Source organism: Zonotrichia albicollis, chromosome 3, assembly GCF_047830755.1.
Source record: "Zonotrichia albicollis isolate bZonAlb1 chromosome 3, bZonAlb1.hap1, whole genome shotgun sequence".
In the NCBI taxonomy this organism is placed as follows: domain Eukaryota; kingdom Metazoa; phylum Chordata; class Aves; order Passeriformes; family Passerellidae; genus Zonotrichia; species Zonotrichia albicollis.
Genome location: NC_133821.1, coordinates 24,419,033 through 24,434,747, shown reverse-complemented (window position 1 = coordinate 24,434,747; position 15,715 = coordinate 24,419,033). Strand labels below are relative to the sequence as shown.

At 46.3% G+C, this 15,715-nt stretch overlaps 1 protein-coding gene across 2 annotated transcripts in view; it reads right to left on the bottom strand.

Annotated features, from left to right (window-relative positions):
• Positions 1–4,851: 4,851 nt before the first annotated feature.
• The window catches only part of COMMD1 (copper metabolism domain containing 1), a 65,946-nt gene continuing 55,082 nt past the window's right edge, over positions 4,852–15,715 (bottom strand). For both annotated transcript variants that reach the window (XM_074536961.1, XM_074536962.1), the window contains exon 3: positions 4,852–7,795. In XM_074536961.1, the coding sequence (XP_074393062.1) occupies positions 7,688–7,795 (108 nt within the window). In that variant the 3' untranslated portion in view covers positions 4,852–7,687. The remainder of the gene's footprint in view (positions 7,796–15,715) is intronic.

Genomic DNA, 15,715 nt, shown 5'->3' with positions numbered 1-15,715 from the left:
TCTGCAGATAATAAATAATATAATAAATAATCATTCAGAAATAAAAGGTAGGACAAAGGGAAATTAAATAATCCACATATCAAGTTTTAATATCTAGCTTCATAGCCACAGGTTACTGAAGAATGACATGGAGGGAAGATATATCCTACATTAGGGACTGGGATCAGCAACATTATTGAATTAGATGAAGGGTTTTCCTTGTGCTGCTTGATGGAGATGAAGGGTTTTCCCTATTCTGCTTGATGGAGAAACCCCCCTGACATGGATGTGCTCACTATAAATAAATGAAACTTCAGAAACAAGCAGAGATGAGATCTAGCCTTGTAAATCATAAACCACTGCCCCAAGTACAGAGTCTCTGCAGGTTTTGTGCCTGATCCCGTACACATTTAGCCTCCCCCATGTGAATAGTCCTCTGGAGTTAATGGAGCTGTGCTAATTTGGAATGGCTGGAGATGAAGCCGTTGGGGTTGAGCGTTTCAGGCAGCCCTGATTGCAGCATGCTGCAGTTACAGGGCTGTTGGATGACTCAAAGGTGCTCCCCTGCTCTGGGATAAAACATCCATGGCCATTACACCATGTCCCCAGCAGCCCTGCAATGCAGCCCGGCTACAGCCCTGCAGGAATCCTGTCCTGTCCCCCAGCAGACACCCAGCCCAGTGCTGCAATGTAGAGCTAATTTCTGTCTTTCGTTCTCCCTGGTATGTACCAATGGTTTCCAGACAGTATTTCACTACTGTTACACTGCTTGCAAGCATCTTAATTTAAATCCCATTATAGATGCACCAGGGCAAAATGATCTGTCCACAGCTGAAATAATAAACTGGAGTGAAAACATCCTTGGGCTGTGAAGAGGCTAGAACAAGCACTAACTGAAATGTATAAACTTACATAACATTATTTACAAAAAGGAGCCCAATTGTCAAAGGCCCTAAGAGAGCTGGAACATGGGAATGTTTGTTCTCCTTGCAAAGAATAATTAATTATGCAAGTTTATAAATTCCAGTTGCTTGCTTGCTCATCTCCTGATGTGCCTAAGGACTGCCTGGAAGGTATTTACAGTTCCCAGCCACTGGTTCTAGAGGCATTTTTTTAACCTTGTACTTCTGCATGCCATTGCCTCACAGGATCTTGGAGCAGGGATTTAACTCTACACACCTTGTTCCTCGGCCACAGAAAAATGCAGATCTGTTCTGAGGTTCTGCAGGAGTGAGTTTATTTTAGGGAGATGCCTGGAGGAGGCCACCACATGTTTTTCAGAGGGTGGTGGGGTGGCTGCTGCGTTCTGTGTGTGCAGGGAGGGCCCTGAGCCACGTGCAGGTGGCTGGGATCAAGCAGACACCTCTCTCTTTCTCTATCTCTGCCTGGGCCACCCATCCACTCCTGATGTGTCTTTGCGTATTTGCCCCTTTTGCTGCCAAGAGCAGAGACGCCACGAAGGCTCTCATGCCCTGCGAGGTTTGATTTGCCAGGCAGAAAAAGTGCCACTAATTACTAAATGCACTATGCAGTTTCCCAGCAGTGCTGTGCTCAGCCAGGGCTGCCAACTGGCCAGAAAACTCAGGAGATGAGGCTGCCTCCCAGGCTCCTCTCAGAAACACTATGGATTTGGGGTTTGTGCTGTGATTGCTGTTTTTCTCCCATCCACTCCTGTAAAATGTCACTCCTCGAGGGTCTGAGCCACTTGCTGGCATCCAAAAATGCCATTTATGCAATTACCTGTTTTTATGTATTCTCCAATACCATCCCATTACAAGAGCTAATGGCTGAGAGCTGGAGTTCCAATGCTGCTGGCCACCAAGGCAATTAAAATGCAAGTACCAAGTCACCTGTGTGCAGAGAGAATAATAATCAGGAAAACATCTTTGGGGAAATCTCTCTTGTACCTCCAGCTCACAGATGCCCTCTGCCAGCTCTGCATGTCAGGGACCTCCCATTGCTGCAATAACCCTGCAAATGCCCCAGGGTCAATGCCCACAGGTGGGATCTCCACCCCTGCCATGCCTTCAAACCTGTTTTCCTGCAAATTCTTGCACTGCAAGATCTGCCTCTCTACCACTAAAAGGAAGGAGGAAGGGCAAAGCATTTGGGGACTTGAGCTTGGGGCTGGTCAGCCCCATCACATCTGGTGGGAAGCTCCACAGCACCAGCCACAATTCTGTGCTTGGACAAGCAGCTCAGGTGATATCCCAAAATAACACTTCCCAAGTGGCACTGGCAGTTCAGAGGTGAGGCTGCAGCTGTGTCCCTCTTGCCACCTTTCCATGGGAGGTGACACACACCGTGTCCTCCTGTCCTCTGGGATTTCTGTGGCCTTGGGGAATCACCCACAGGATTCACACTACTGGGAAAAGGCATCTTTGGTGTTGTGTGTGCTATTTGAGGAGAGGGGGCCTCTTCCACAGCTTTGGCAAAGATTGGCCTGGATGGGTGGGAACAGCTGGATTTTGGTGCACTGATGGTGACAGCTGCCTGTCCCCCTGTGCTGGCATCTTTACCCCACAAGGCACAGTGAGGGAGACCCAGGAGCACAGCTCTTGCCTCTACATTGGATTAAATGACACTCCCAGCCACACTTCCCTGGGATTTGGGAATCATTTTTGAGGAGGATTTTAACAGGCGCAGCTTCAAGGCAAGGAGCCCTCGCCTGTTTTTCCAGTCTGAAGCCACATGAAACGCAACACATTAAAAAGCCATCAGTGGCTGCTGCTACAGGACCACTGCATTCCCCTTATTCAAAGGGCTCCCTCTGTCCCCAGCACTGAGGACCTCTTCATAAATATTTGGAATGAATGAATAAACTGTTGAAACTGCCCAGAAGGAGAAGAAAATATTTCTGTGAGCAATCTATGGCAACTGTGAGTAAAACTTCTCAGATACTTGCACACCTACAAATGGTGAGTAAATACTTAAATGAGGAAACCTCCTCTGAAAAATGGTGAGCAATTTGTTTTATCAATAGGTAGCAAAGAATTGACACACAGAAAAGAAAATCTCTCAAAATATCAATCAGTTTATTAAAAAGTCCAAGCACAGTAAGATGAGGAGATTATGGGCTCCTGTGAAATCCTTCCCATTGTGTGAAACACAATGAGAGCATACACACTATTATTTACACTTGCAAAAGGGCCTGTAAGGAAAAAAAAATTAAAAAAAAAAGGGAGACTAAGCAACCTGAATAGCCAGAAAGCAAATCAACACCAACATAAAAATGTCAATAATTTGTTTTTAAAATTTTTAAAGTTTAATAGCAATAAAATGGTTATAAAAATAGTAATACAATTAGAGTAATAATAATTTGGACAATTTGGATTAGGACAACATGAGACAATAAACACAAAGAGTTATGGACGTCCGGGTACCTTTTTCTGGGCAGCATGAGCCTGAAAAAGGACCCAAGGACCCACGTTAACAGAGGATTAACCCTTAAAAACAACAGCCTGTTGCATATTCATACACCTCACACATGATGCATAAATTCCATTCAAACACAGGATTCTGTCTGGTCTTCGTCAACTTCTTCCTCTGAACCCTAACGGCGCCCTCGGGGTGGGAAGAAGTTCGTTTCTTCTGATAAGAGGGTAATAAATAATTTTTCTCTGAAAGATTTAGGTGTCCTGTGGCTGCTATCTCAGTGCAAGTCCTTTATTTGGAAAAAAAGTATCCCACATAGCATAGTTTCTATTTTAACATTTTTTTTAATAACCTAAAACTATATTTAACACACTACTTAAGAGAATTAATACAGCATTACTTTCTAACACAACACATATAATATTCATTTTAATATTTGCAAAAAGCCAGTAATAAAATACACATTTTTCACAGCGGGGCAGCCGCCAAGTGCCGCTGCCGCCGGGGCTGGCCCTGCTCAGCAGCCACCGTGGGACAGGCGGGATGGAACCCAGCCCCTGGTGGGAACCCAGCCTGCCGCAGCCCAGGGTCCCAGCAAAGCCCAGAGCAGCGGGGACAGCTTCCTCAGCCTGAGGACACTGGAGCCCGGCAGGAGCTGCGTGGTTGTGTCCCTGCTCCTGCCCTGGCTGCCTTTGAGGAGCGGGCAGGAAAGCCCCCCTCAGGTGGGACTCCCTCCTTCAGCCCTTCTTCCCGCTGCTTCTCCCTCCCTGCCTCCCTCCCTTTCCCCCTCTGGCCGTGCTGGGCTGCTCGTTCCCTTGCTGTGAAGTGACGCCTGCCTGCTTCCCTGGAGGAAGGAGGAAGAGGAGGAGGAGGAGGAGATGATGGCTGTGGTGCCACACTGCTGGCCTGGCTCAGCAGATGGGCACAGGAGCTGGGGCCATGGCAGGAACCACAGTGGTCTCCAAGGCTGGGTGAAGCCCCAGTGGCCAAGAGGGCTGTGCTGGGATGTCGGCTCAGCTGGATCCATGCGGGATTCCAGCGGCCATGTGTGGTCCCAGCCAGTGCAGGAATTGCCTGGCCATGCATACAGGATGAGTCTGGTTTACATCTGGGCTTGGGGGGAGGATTTATGGAATCTCTCCTGAACAGGAGCTGCCATGTGCCAGCAGCACAGAGATATTTAGCAGGACCACAGATAGGAAGTGACATCCCAACAGAAGCCATGGGAACTCGTGCCTTCTCCCAAGGAAGCAAAGCAGAGCAGCACTGGAGGCCCTGTCCCCTCCAGGCTCAGACAGAAGTGGCCACCAGGCTGGAACAGCGCAGGCAGGGGCAGAGGGATGCACACACACAGAAACCTCCTCAGCAGGAAGGCACAGCCCTGCCAAGGAGCAAACCTGCCCTCGTGCCCCAGCAGCAGCTGAGGATTACAGCACTGGGAAGCACAGCATCCCCTCCCCTGCCACATCAAACCTGGGGAAGGAGGAGCAATTCTGCTGCCCAGGGACTACCAAGGACTGAGCAGTGTGGTCCTCAACACACTCAGTGCTTTTTTTTTTTTTTTTTCTTTTTTTTTGTTTTGCACAGTAGTTTAGTAAGCTCCACCAAGAAGGAAATGAGGATGGTTAGGTATCCAGGGGAGGGAAGATTAGGAAAAGAGAGAAGCATCCACCCATAAAAACATACCACTTCAGACCTCAACTAAGAAAGTATCCAATTATTTCTTAAATTTCCCCTAGACTTTCTGCCTCAGCCTCTTTGCCTTGTTAGCCATTCCACATATTTATTATTCTTTGCATGAAATAATACTTCCTGACATCTGTTCCCAGTTTGTTTCTCTTTAATTTCCATTTATAGCACATTTTCCTATCCTCTGACCATGTTAAAATAAAACAATAAGTATGTTTGACACAGTGCAAGCTACTTAAGATCATGATCCTTCCCTGACCCTGATTTTTTTTTTTTTTAATATGTCCTAAAACAGGGAAAGCACTTGAATGAAGTGAGTTGAGAAAGGCAACAGAGAGCTCAGATAATCACAAAGCACTCGTTTCACAGCGGTGCTGCAGCCAGAGACTTGGGGAGCAGCACGAGGAGCAGTTTGTGGTTACAGCCCAGCCCCTCTGACAAGGATCAGCTGAAGGCAGCTGGGTAACAGAGGTGCTGGGGGCCCCATGAGACGAGAGGGCAGAGCCAGGAGGCTGTGAGAGAAAAGGCAGCAGTGGGACAGGCACAGCAAAGGAAATGTTAATTCCCTGTGCAGGGACACAAACTGGCTGGAGGGAGGTTTCCCCTTCTGAGCAGGCAGATGGGAAAAGGTGCCCTTCCCTTGCTCTGAAGAGATTTCGTGTCCAAGTGCAATCTGGCAACTCCACAAGCAATAAATTCTCAAGGAGAAGCAGTGAGGAGTGCTTTAGCTATGGCACGAGAACATTTCGTGTTGTCATCTCTATATTGGTACAAGCCCTCAATGTAATTATAGCTCAGGAGGAGGTTGCTTATGAAGCAAATATAAAATGGCAAGAAGCAATGTAGCCTCCAACCAAACATGTGTACGCACCCTCCAGTCAAGTGACAGAGCAAACCAGGAGCCAGCATTGTCACCTTTTTAGGGACCACCAGGCAGCTCTGCTGCAGGGAGATCCTTCCATCCTGCTCTGTCCAATGCTGGCCTGCCCAGGTTCAGCTCCTGCTGAGCCAGCTCAGTGTGGTGGCACTTCCTGCTGTGACCAGGCTGGCAAGGTCACAGCCCTGAAGGGAAACCCAGGGAACTGGAGACCCTCCTGGGAGCCTCTGTCAGGGCAGGGGCAGCAGCTGCTCTGCAGATGGGTGTTCCAGCACAGATGTGGCACTGCAGCAGCCAGGAGCCATCCAGGCAGTGCAGATCCTGTGCCCCTGACCTGCCTCTGGCAGATTTCTTCACTCACACAAGTGTTTTACTGATAAGGCCTCGGGCTGCCTTAGGGCGTTTTCCTTTACCCACATTCCGAGCTGAGCTGTAGGCACTTAGAAACCTTGGGTTCCCTCTGAGGCTTTCTCAGGTCAAACCAAGGCATGAAAAGCAGGACTGAGAGCAGCCAAGTTCAGCTGTGCTCTGACAGAGCACTGGCCCCTCAAACACATGTGCAGCTCCGTGCCAGGGCTGCACCACTACGGCCCAGGAGCCAGAAGGAGATGAGGCTGGATGGTCTTTGGGGAAGCAGATCAGACCCCGTACAGACACCCCAAAATCCCACCCTGTCCCTGACAGTCTTCTCCAAATGCTCCTCGAGTTGGGAAGGGACCCACAACAATCTTTGAGTCCCAAAAATCCTAAATCCCAACACCTGAGAGTGTTGTCCAACCTCTCCCTGACCTCTTGAATCATCCAGAGCTGGAAGGGACCCATCAGGATCAAAGTCCAGCTGCTGGCCCAGCACAGGTCACCACAAATTTTTCCCCCAAATCCTCCCTGACCTCCTGAATTACAGACTACCCAAAGCAGCAAGGGACTCATGAGGATCATCCAGACCCTGCACAGACACCCCAAAATCCCACCCTGTGCCTGGGAGCATTGTCCAAACACTCCTGGAGCTCTGTCAGCTTTGGTCACCATTCCCTGGAGACCTCTTGAATCATCCACAGCTGGAAGGGACCTATGAGGATCATTGATCCCACACTTTGAAGGCACCGTCCAGCAAAGAGTTGGATCAGGTGCTCCACACATGCAGGACTGTTCCTTTTGGAAAACCAGCACCTCCCATTGCCCAGGAGATGCTCCCCTGATTGTCCCCTGGCTTCTGCAGCCAGCTTGGCCAGCCCTTGGGAACCACGGAATCCCTGGCAGCTACAGAGAGGTGTGTTTGTGCCTCTGCTCCCTGAACGCCCTGCACTTCATCTGCTTCCCTGGGCTTCAACTCTGAGCAGACACAGCTCACAGAGGGGGATGTGTCCTATGAAATCCATGGTTTGGAAGCACAAACATCAGCTCCCCCTAATCTGCCTGTTTCTTCTGCTCATTGCTCCTTTGCCACAATTGGCCAATTTACCTTTGCTCTTCATGCAGCCCAGCATCCCCAGCATCTGGAAGACTCCAGAAGTGACTGAGGAGATAAAGAGAAAAGCTGTGCTACACCCCAAGGCCCGATTATGCAAAGCTTTGTGCAAACAGTATTGCTGCTGCCTTGGAAAACAGGTTGGGAGGAAGGGATGAGAAAGCTTCACAGTGTGATGTAGCCCATTCTTGAGGTGATAATCTGGATTTAGCCAGCACCCCCTATTTTATGTGCTGAAATAGGATTTATGAAAACATACCAAGGGTCATTGTTTTGTAAGTTGCAATCTCTTTATTTGATTAAGTAGTTTGAGTCAACAAAGTCATACTCTCCTCTATTTCTGACAGCTTCTTCAGCATCTGGCTCACCTTGGCCTCATCAAACTCCAGGCAGAGAAACTCCGATTCCTACAAAAGAAGAGAGAACAATATTTGAGAAAAACAATTATGTTTGATCCCTGTGCAGAAGTTTGCTGAGGAATTTGACAGCTTAACTCCATTTGTCCATGGACTTTCTTGCATTTTCCTGTCTGATTAGGAGCACTAATTTGTATCAGTGATAAATATCCAGACAGGACCTGCCTGAGGCAGATGGGTTTGCAGGAGGCTGCATAAGAAAAGTGTGAACAAAATCCTGGAGTATGTCTCAGAGCATTCCTTGATTAGGAAGCACTGGAAAAGTCAGATCTCAAGCAATCCATGAGTTAACCCCTGAGGCTTTGAGGAGACCCAGACCCTTGCTGAGTGAACCATTCTGCATGGACACCAGCAGAGCCAGACAACATCAGCCTACCCTGAGCAGCTTGCTGCAAACTGGGACTGCAGAGCCAATGCCTCTTCAGCTCCTGCTGGATCTCCCCAGTTCCAGCATCCTTGCTTTTCCAGACCTGCCCAGAAAAGTCCAGAGCAGGCTTTCACACAACAGCCCGTGCAGGAGGAGCAGCTTTTCTCACCAGCCCAAAATAATCCCAGTATTTGTAACACATTTCAAGTCTCCTTTCACAGACAATCCAACGAGAGCTCTCTGTAACCTGACCTCTCACTGCTCCACGTGTGCCCCAGCCAGGGGCTGGTTCCTGTCCTGACCTTTGGGAAGGAGTGGCAGTGCCATGCTGTGGAGGGACCTGCTCCTCCATGGAATGGCCTCCAAGGCCAAGCTCCTGGTGCCTCCTCAGGCCACAGCTCTGCACCCCGAGTCATGTGAGCCCATCCACAGGCCAGGGCTGCCCATGGAACCTTTGAGATCTGCTAAAGCTGATTTCATGGCTTAATCACAGGGGAATGTGAGTGCACAGGAGGAGATGGGAGCGCCTACTTCTGGAGGAGATGTTTTTGCCTGGGCCTAAGGCATAAGGAGGAATTTTTTTTTTGTACCCCTCTTCAGGTTTTGTCAGTCAAAAGGAATGAAAGCTGATCAAAACAAAACACTTCGATTGCACAAAACTCTTTGATTACACAAAGACACTGCCACTTGGTACAAGTGTAAGTGCACTCAGGAAACATTCTTTTAGCTACACAGCAGCTAAAACTCTCCCATGAGGGCTGGATGGTGTCTGGTTATCCACTCTCATGTGCACCAACAAAAAACCTGACCCAAGAGGGCTGGAAATCAGGCTGCTCAGAACTGAGCTTCAGTTTTATTTAATGCTTTGTTAGTTTATCTCCCCCATGAAAAACAGAACAAAAAATAAGATGGAGCCATGAAATACAGAATTCCTTATTCCTTCCCTAAGGCATCCTCCAGGAGCAGGACAAATGGTATCCCTGGTCATCCTCAGCAGGAAACAAGGCATCCCTTCTGATCCTTCCTACTGCTAAAAAATTATCCAGCCCCGTTGGAATAGAACAAAACCAAAACCAGTCAGGGACTCGAAGTCCTGAAGCCCAGCAGTGCTGCTGCCCGGGCTGGAGCCGGGGTTTCAGCCGAGCTGGGTGCCCAGAGGAAGGTGTGGGAAAGGATCCCCATTTCCTGCAGCCGCCTTGGCTTTGTCCCCCCACGCTTTCCCACCCCTCCTCCCCTCTCCCTCCCGGGCTATAAAAAGGAGCTGCAAAACAAAACATCCAAGAAACACAAACTGCCCCAGCCTTGAATCGGGGAGCTGCAACAACAGAGTGCTGCAAAAATATTTATATGAGAGACTAAAAGAAGCAAGACTTTTTCTGTCTCAGTAACTATACTTAAAAACCCCATGTATTTTTAGAAAACCAACCCTCACAAATTGAAAACTTGAAAAAATTACCATTGTTCTCTACTGTATCAGTTTGACCAGCTACTTAAAATGCTTTCTAGCAACTTTGACACACGTTGTATTTCTAAGTTTTAGCCACTACATTGGAACAAGAGAAAGGAAGCCCTCAGAATTCGCATGTCATTGCACTCATATTCATTTCCCCTTGATTTGGAAGATCCTACAACAACATCGAGCCTTTCACAGCCACCAGCCAAGGCGCCAGACCCTCTCTTAGAAGCCGCCTCAACTCGACGCGGTGCTTGTAAGATCATTAGGGGTTCTTTGTAAAGGAATTATCCCAGCTTGAATTACCAGGAAAGCTCTTGAGACGGTGCGAAAGCATCAGCTCCGGGTGCCTGTGTGCAAACACAGCCAGCCAGCCGAGTGCCTCTGCATTTGGGCACCCACGGAGCCTCTTCCCGGGGCAGTGGGAGGACTGGAGGGGTTTGGGTGCGATCCCTTCGGAGCAGGCAGCGCAGCCATGGGCTCTGCAGAGCCTGCCAGCAATGCAATCGCACTGCTCCGGAAGAGATCTCATTCCATTGTATTATTTTAGGTTTTGCCTTAGAGTAGGATGGTTTAAAGATTTAGCTTCCCCTTGCATATGTAAAAACCCAATCTGTAATGTCACCAAAACCTGCCTTCAAAACAATCTTTCATTGTGATTAAGAACCTACACTCATTTTCAGCCTCCTTTTTTCTATTTTTTTTTTTTTTAATGAACAGAGCCAAAAAAAAAGAGTCAGACTTCCAATCAAAAAGTAGGAGAGTTCAGAAGTGCTGCCTTTTTGGACATTTTGGGCTTGGCTTGTACCCAAGCACAGGGCTCCGGTTAAACCAGAGATGTGTTAGCACAGATGAATCTCGGATTGTTCCCATTACCAGAAAATAGGCTGAAACACCAAAGGCGGTGGGGATAAATAAAACAAGGAGCTGATCCCCAAGGCATAAAACAAGGAGCTGATCACCAAGATATAAAACAAGGAGCTGGTCCCCAAGATATAAAACAAGGAGCTGAACCCCAAGACACAAAACAAGGAGCAGAACCCCAAGACACAAAACAAGGAGCTGATCCCCAAGGCATCAGCGAGCCGGGACTCGGAGCCAGCACACAGCGAACGTGCCCGGGAATTCACAGCACATCAGCTCCCCCAGCAACACCCACGGGCACAAACAAATGTCATTTTGGTTCCAAGGCATTAATTAAACACAAAAGACAAACTGCTCGTTTCAGAATAAATCTACTGCTGATATTTTTCTGTCCAATTTTGCAAAGAAGTGTTAAGAGATCACTTCTCTGGAGTAAAAGAAAACACCTGCAGGTACAACCTGCTGTTGCCAATAGTCTGGTTTATCTGGTAATGTCAACTCTCCCACTTCCTCCAAATTTGCTAATTCCATGTAAATACTATTCCAATAAAACTCCTGCAGGGACTATCCTGTAAGTATTATCCCAAGTCATAAATGTAATTGTATTTCAGCAGGAAAATCAATCACAGAATTGATGTGATGGCTTGGGTTGGAAAGGACCTTAAAGCCCATCCCTGGGCAGGGACACCTTCCACTAGACCAGGTTGCTCCAAGCCCCATCCAATCCAGCTTTGAACGCTTCCAGGGATGGGGCATCCACAACTTCTCTGGGGAAACTGTGCCTCACCATGCTCAGTCAAGAATTTCTTCCCAGCATTTACCCTAAACTGACTCTATTTTAGTTTAAAACTGTTCCCCTTGCCCTGTCACTCCATGACTGTCCAGAGTCCCTCTCCAGCTCTCTTGGAGCCTCCTTTAGGTACTGGAAGGGGCTCTAAGGACTCTCCAGAGTCTTCTCCATGCTGAACATCCCAAAGTGTCTCAGTCTGGCTGAGATAAAGGAATTATCCCAGCTTGAATTACCAGGAAAGCTCCAGCCCTGGCAACATCTCCATCACTGCAAGATGAGTCCTTGGGACTCATCCCAGCAGGTCCATGAGGTTCACTGGTCAGCAATGGTCAGCTCTGAGCCTCCATCCTCATGGCTCAGCACCACAGCAGGCTTTGCCTGAGCCAGTACCTGCTCAGGCTTGCATGGCACATAAATGCAAACCTTAATTCAAAAACAGAAAAAAAAAAGAAAAATGGGGGGGGAGGGAAGGGGATATTAAAAAAAATCCAAATGCTCTCCCCAATACCAAAAAAGGCAAGAGAAAAGAAATTAAACACCACACTCCCTGCCCCCCAAAATCTCAACATAACCAGAAATTCAAAATGGAAATTAGACACTTTTTAACAGTGCAAAGACACATTTTCCTTGGAAAAGGCACATCCAGAAGTCATTTTTGCAATGCTGCTGCCAAGCTCTATCACAGAATCCTTCCTTCACTGCAGATTTCCTTACTCATTACTGTGGGAATTTGTTACTGTGCTGCCCAGTGGCACAAAATAAACCCTGATAAATTCACCCCTGCACTATAAACTTGCTTCCAAACCTTTCTCTGGGTGGCCGCTCCCTGACACCTGGTGCTCACCATTCCCAGGGCTGCCTGGCTCAGAGGGACCTGTCCTGTCACATGTGCAGAGCTCTCTGCCATCCCCTCTCCCACTCAAACATCCACTGCAGGAATGTCACAATACACAACATCCACCTTGCAGGAATGGTCCAAAAAGAAGAAAAACCTTGGATTTTAGCTTGCATTTCCTTCTTCAAAAATCACAGTAATAGGACATTAAACTGGGTAGTTCCACTGGGTGGAAATATTTCATGTCAGAAGTTTATGAGAGCAATTTATTTTTGCCATTTAGATTCTTGTCTATATTCTGCAAGATGTACTGGGGCATATGATAATGACAGCAAAATCTTGATAATTCCACAAAAAATGCAACGAATTGCAATCCATTGATTTCACACTCCCACATATCTAACAATACTAAGTTCATTATTTTTAATTCAATTTAGAGCTATTTTTGCCAGATATCTAAAATCATGCCCTTCAAAACCTCTAATGTAAAGTGCAATTCATTTCCATAATACTGTATAAAATAAAGCACAAATATTTGTAACTGTAAGAGCCTTTTAATTCTCCATTACTTTGATATTACATGAACCAGGAACCTCTTAAGCAAATTATTATTACATCCCCTTAAAAAAAAAAAGCTAACTCCATTGCAGATTTTTAATACTTTTAATGTATCATCAAGCCTGTAATATCATAGATTAAGCAGATTAAGGATTGCAGAAAATGGAACAATTCCAAAAGATAAAAGTAGATCCCTGATACTGCATAGCAAATGTAATGTCATTCCTTTTACATTATCAGCCTCCTGAAAATATTCTACCTCATATTTTATATCCTACATGAAAAATGAGCATTTCTGGATGCAGCTTTAACCTGCTACTCCCTGTGCCTTTTGGAGGTGCAGCTTCCTTTTCAAGAAGTGTTGAATAAAAACAAAGACAGACCATAATTTAATCAGTATAACTAATTAGAAGGTAGAATACTCTGTAGCTTTTATACCTTTCACATTAAAAAGCTAACAAGAGTAACATGATTCTTAATAATTAACAAGAAAAAAGGACAAAAAGGACAATATTTTTATGAAAGCCTCTTCCTAAAGCTTCTGTTGCTTTCAGACTGGAGATATTAGCTTTCATTGCTTTCTATAAACCTTCCAATTTCTCTTTTTGTTGAAAATAAAATCACACTGATTCACACCTGTTTCAGGTTTCTGACCTTATGCATTCCCCACATCCCACTCTGTGTGCTGCCCCTGCACAGATTCATCACTCCAGGGGTTTCCTATCCACTGTTGCCCCCAAAACCCTCCCACCACAGTGTGCAAGCACAAGTGCAGGATGCCCAGCCCAGGTTTGGGATGAGTGATCCCTGATTTCTGCTCACCCAGTGCTCACAGTGCTCCTCCTGGGGGATGTCCCTCAGAGCCCTGGCTGATCAGGGGAGGCAAACACTGCAGAGCTGAGGGCAGCTTGCTGTGGTCAAAAGGAAAGGTTACAAAAGCCACAGCTCTGCTGGAACCAACACAATGCACAAAAAGGACCTGGTAATGCTGACAAAATGCAGATTTCATTCTCACCTATGGATGACTCTTTGCAAGGTCATGCCTGTGACTTTTTGTGTGGCCTCACCTGATCGATTGCTGTTTGCTGAGCCTGCTCACCTGGTTCCTCCAACATCTCCAGCTACCTGAGGCTCAGGGTACCCCACAAAATCTGCTGCAGTCACAGGAGCTTCACAGACCAGAAAACCCTTCAAGGCTCTCCCTCACTGAGGAGTGGTGGAGGTTTGACTCTGTACAATGCTGCACCTGCACTTTGGAACATGCTCAGCTTAGGCTAAATCCTCTTGGAATGGAGCTGTTGGACAAAACTCTACCTTGGGGTATTCAGAATATCCTAAACTTTTAAGGCAATTCTTTTTTCATGAGGGCATCAAGAGGCACCTTTCTGACCTAGCAGTCACCTTGAGCTTACTATTTCTATTGTTTACCATTTGCTTTTTTCTTCAAAACCCCTCTGTAATGCCCCCTGCATTACAGCACTTCCTATGATAAAATTAAAAAAGAAAAAAAAAAAAAAAGAAAAAAAAAAAGAAAGAAAAAAAAAAAGAAAAAATATATTTAAGGAAAAACCTGAAAAGTATTTTTTCCCCTCATGCTCCCCCGCAGCAGTTTGGGGAAGGATCCAGCCTGCCCTGGGAAATACTGGCCATGTAAGCAGGTCACAGCTGAAGGCCACTGAACACAGGGCTGGGTAATTCCAGCCAAAGGCACTGCCAGAACTTCTGCCTTCTGAGATAGGAATGGAATTGAGACAGGGAACAGAAAGTGTTGTGATCTAACTCCTGCTGCAGGAATGAAAAGTGAAACCTCTCTGTATCTGAACTGTTTCTAAAAAACAATGCAAAAGCAGTCACTCCTCTGAGCCCTCCGTGCCCCTCCAGACACTGGTTTGTCAAAGCAAGCACACCAAATGCTCCCATTTGAATTCCAGCATCTTTGAAAGCACAGCTGAGCTCCAGCTCTTTCAAACCCTAAAACAGTGAGTGTGGAATGTTTAATCTTTAACAGGAGCATTTTTCCTGTGCTGCTTGGCTGGCCTGAGGTAAGTAGGTGTGATGGCATACCAAATAAATCAATTAACCTGCTCAGGCTAATGACACTGTCTTGGAGACCCGGTATGCAACTCTGCCTGGCTCTGGAGCCAGCTGCTATTTAAACAAAGGTGTAAGCAGAGCTAAAATCATTAACTAAGAAATGCATGAAGAGGTTTTAAAAGGAAAAAAACCCAAACAAAATAAAACCAGTGTTATCTGCAAGCTTCATCAAACTGTACACGGAAGCACATAAAGCCAGCATAAAAAACATATTAAATTACCTTTGTATCACTGTGAGATTTGAAACAAAACATGTATTAAAAACTGAACTTAAAATAAAAACTATATATAACTATATAAGAATATATACATATGTAGTTTATGCAGTTATATATATTACATGGAAAACTACATAAAAACTATTGAAACCCTCCATTTCTGGCAGGGCATCAGGCTCTCTCACAAGGGTGCCAGCGAGGAGAAAGCTCCATCATCACTTATTCAAGCCCTGCCTGCTGTGTCAGCTCTCCACTGACAGAGGCTCTCAGTGGAACCACTGCAAGGTGAGGTGCTCTCCTCTCAGAGTCCTCTGCAGGAGACCTCAGAGGGTAAATGCCCTTCCTCACTGATGACCTACATTTTTCTACCTTGTTTGACAGCTGTCCTTGTTTTCTCGTGCAGTGTTTTGTTTGGTTGGTGTTTTTAAGGCTGCTCATGGAGCTGAAATATCAGTGTACAGCTTTCCCTATACATGTTTTATGTTCCAATAATTAGGCTAGCCTTTGTTTTTTCAGTCTTGTAGCTCTTAATTGCAGTGTGAAATTAGTCTAAGAACAAGAGTCCTCATCTTCTGCTTTTACACTAAATCCAGCTTTTCTAGTGAGAACGTTCTTTAGATCTGGAATTAATTTTCACCACACTAAACATTTACCTATTACCTAATATGGGAATCATTCAGCATGGTAAAAAAATTAAAATCAAACATCACTCTATCATAACCCCCCACACTT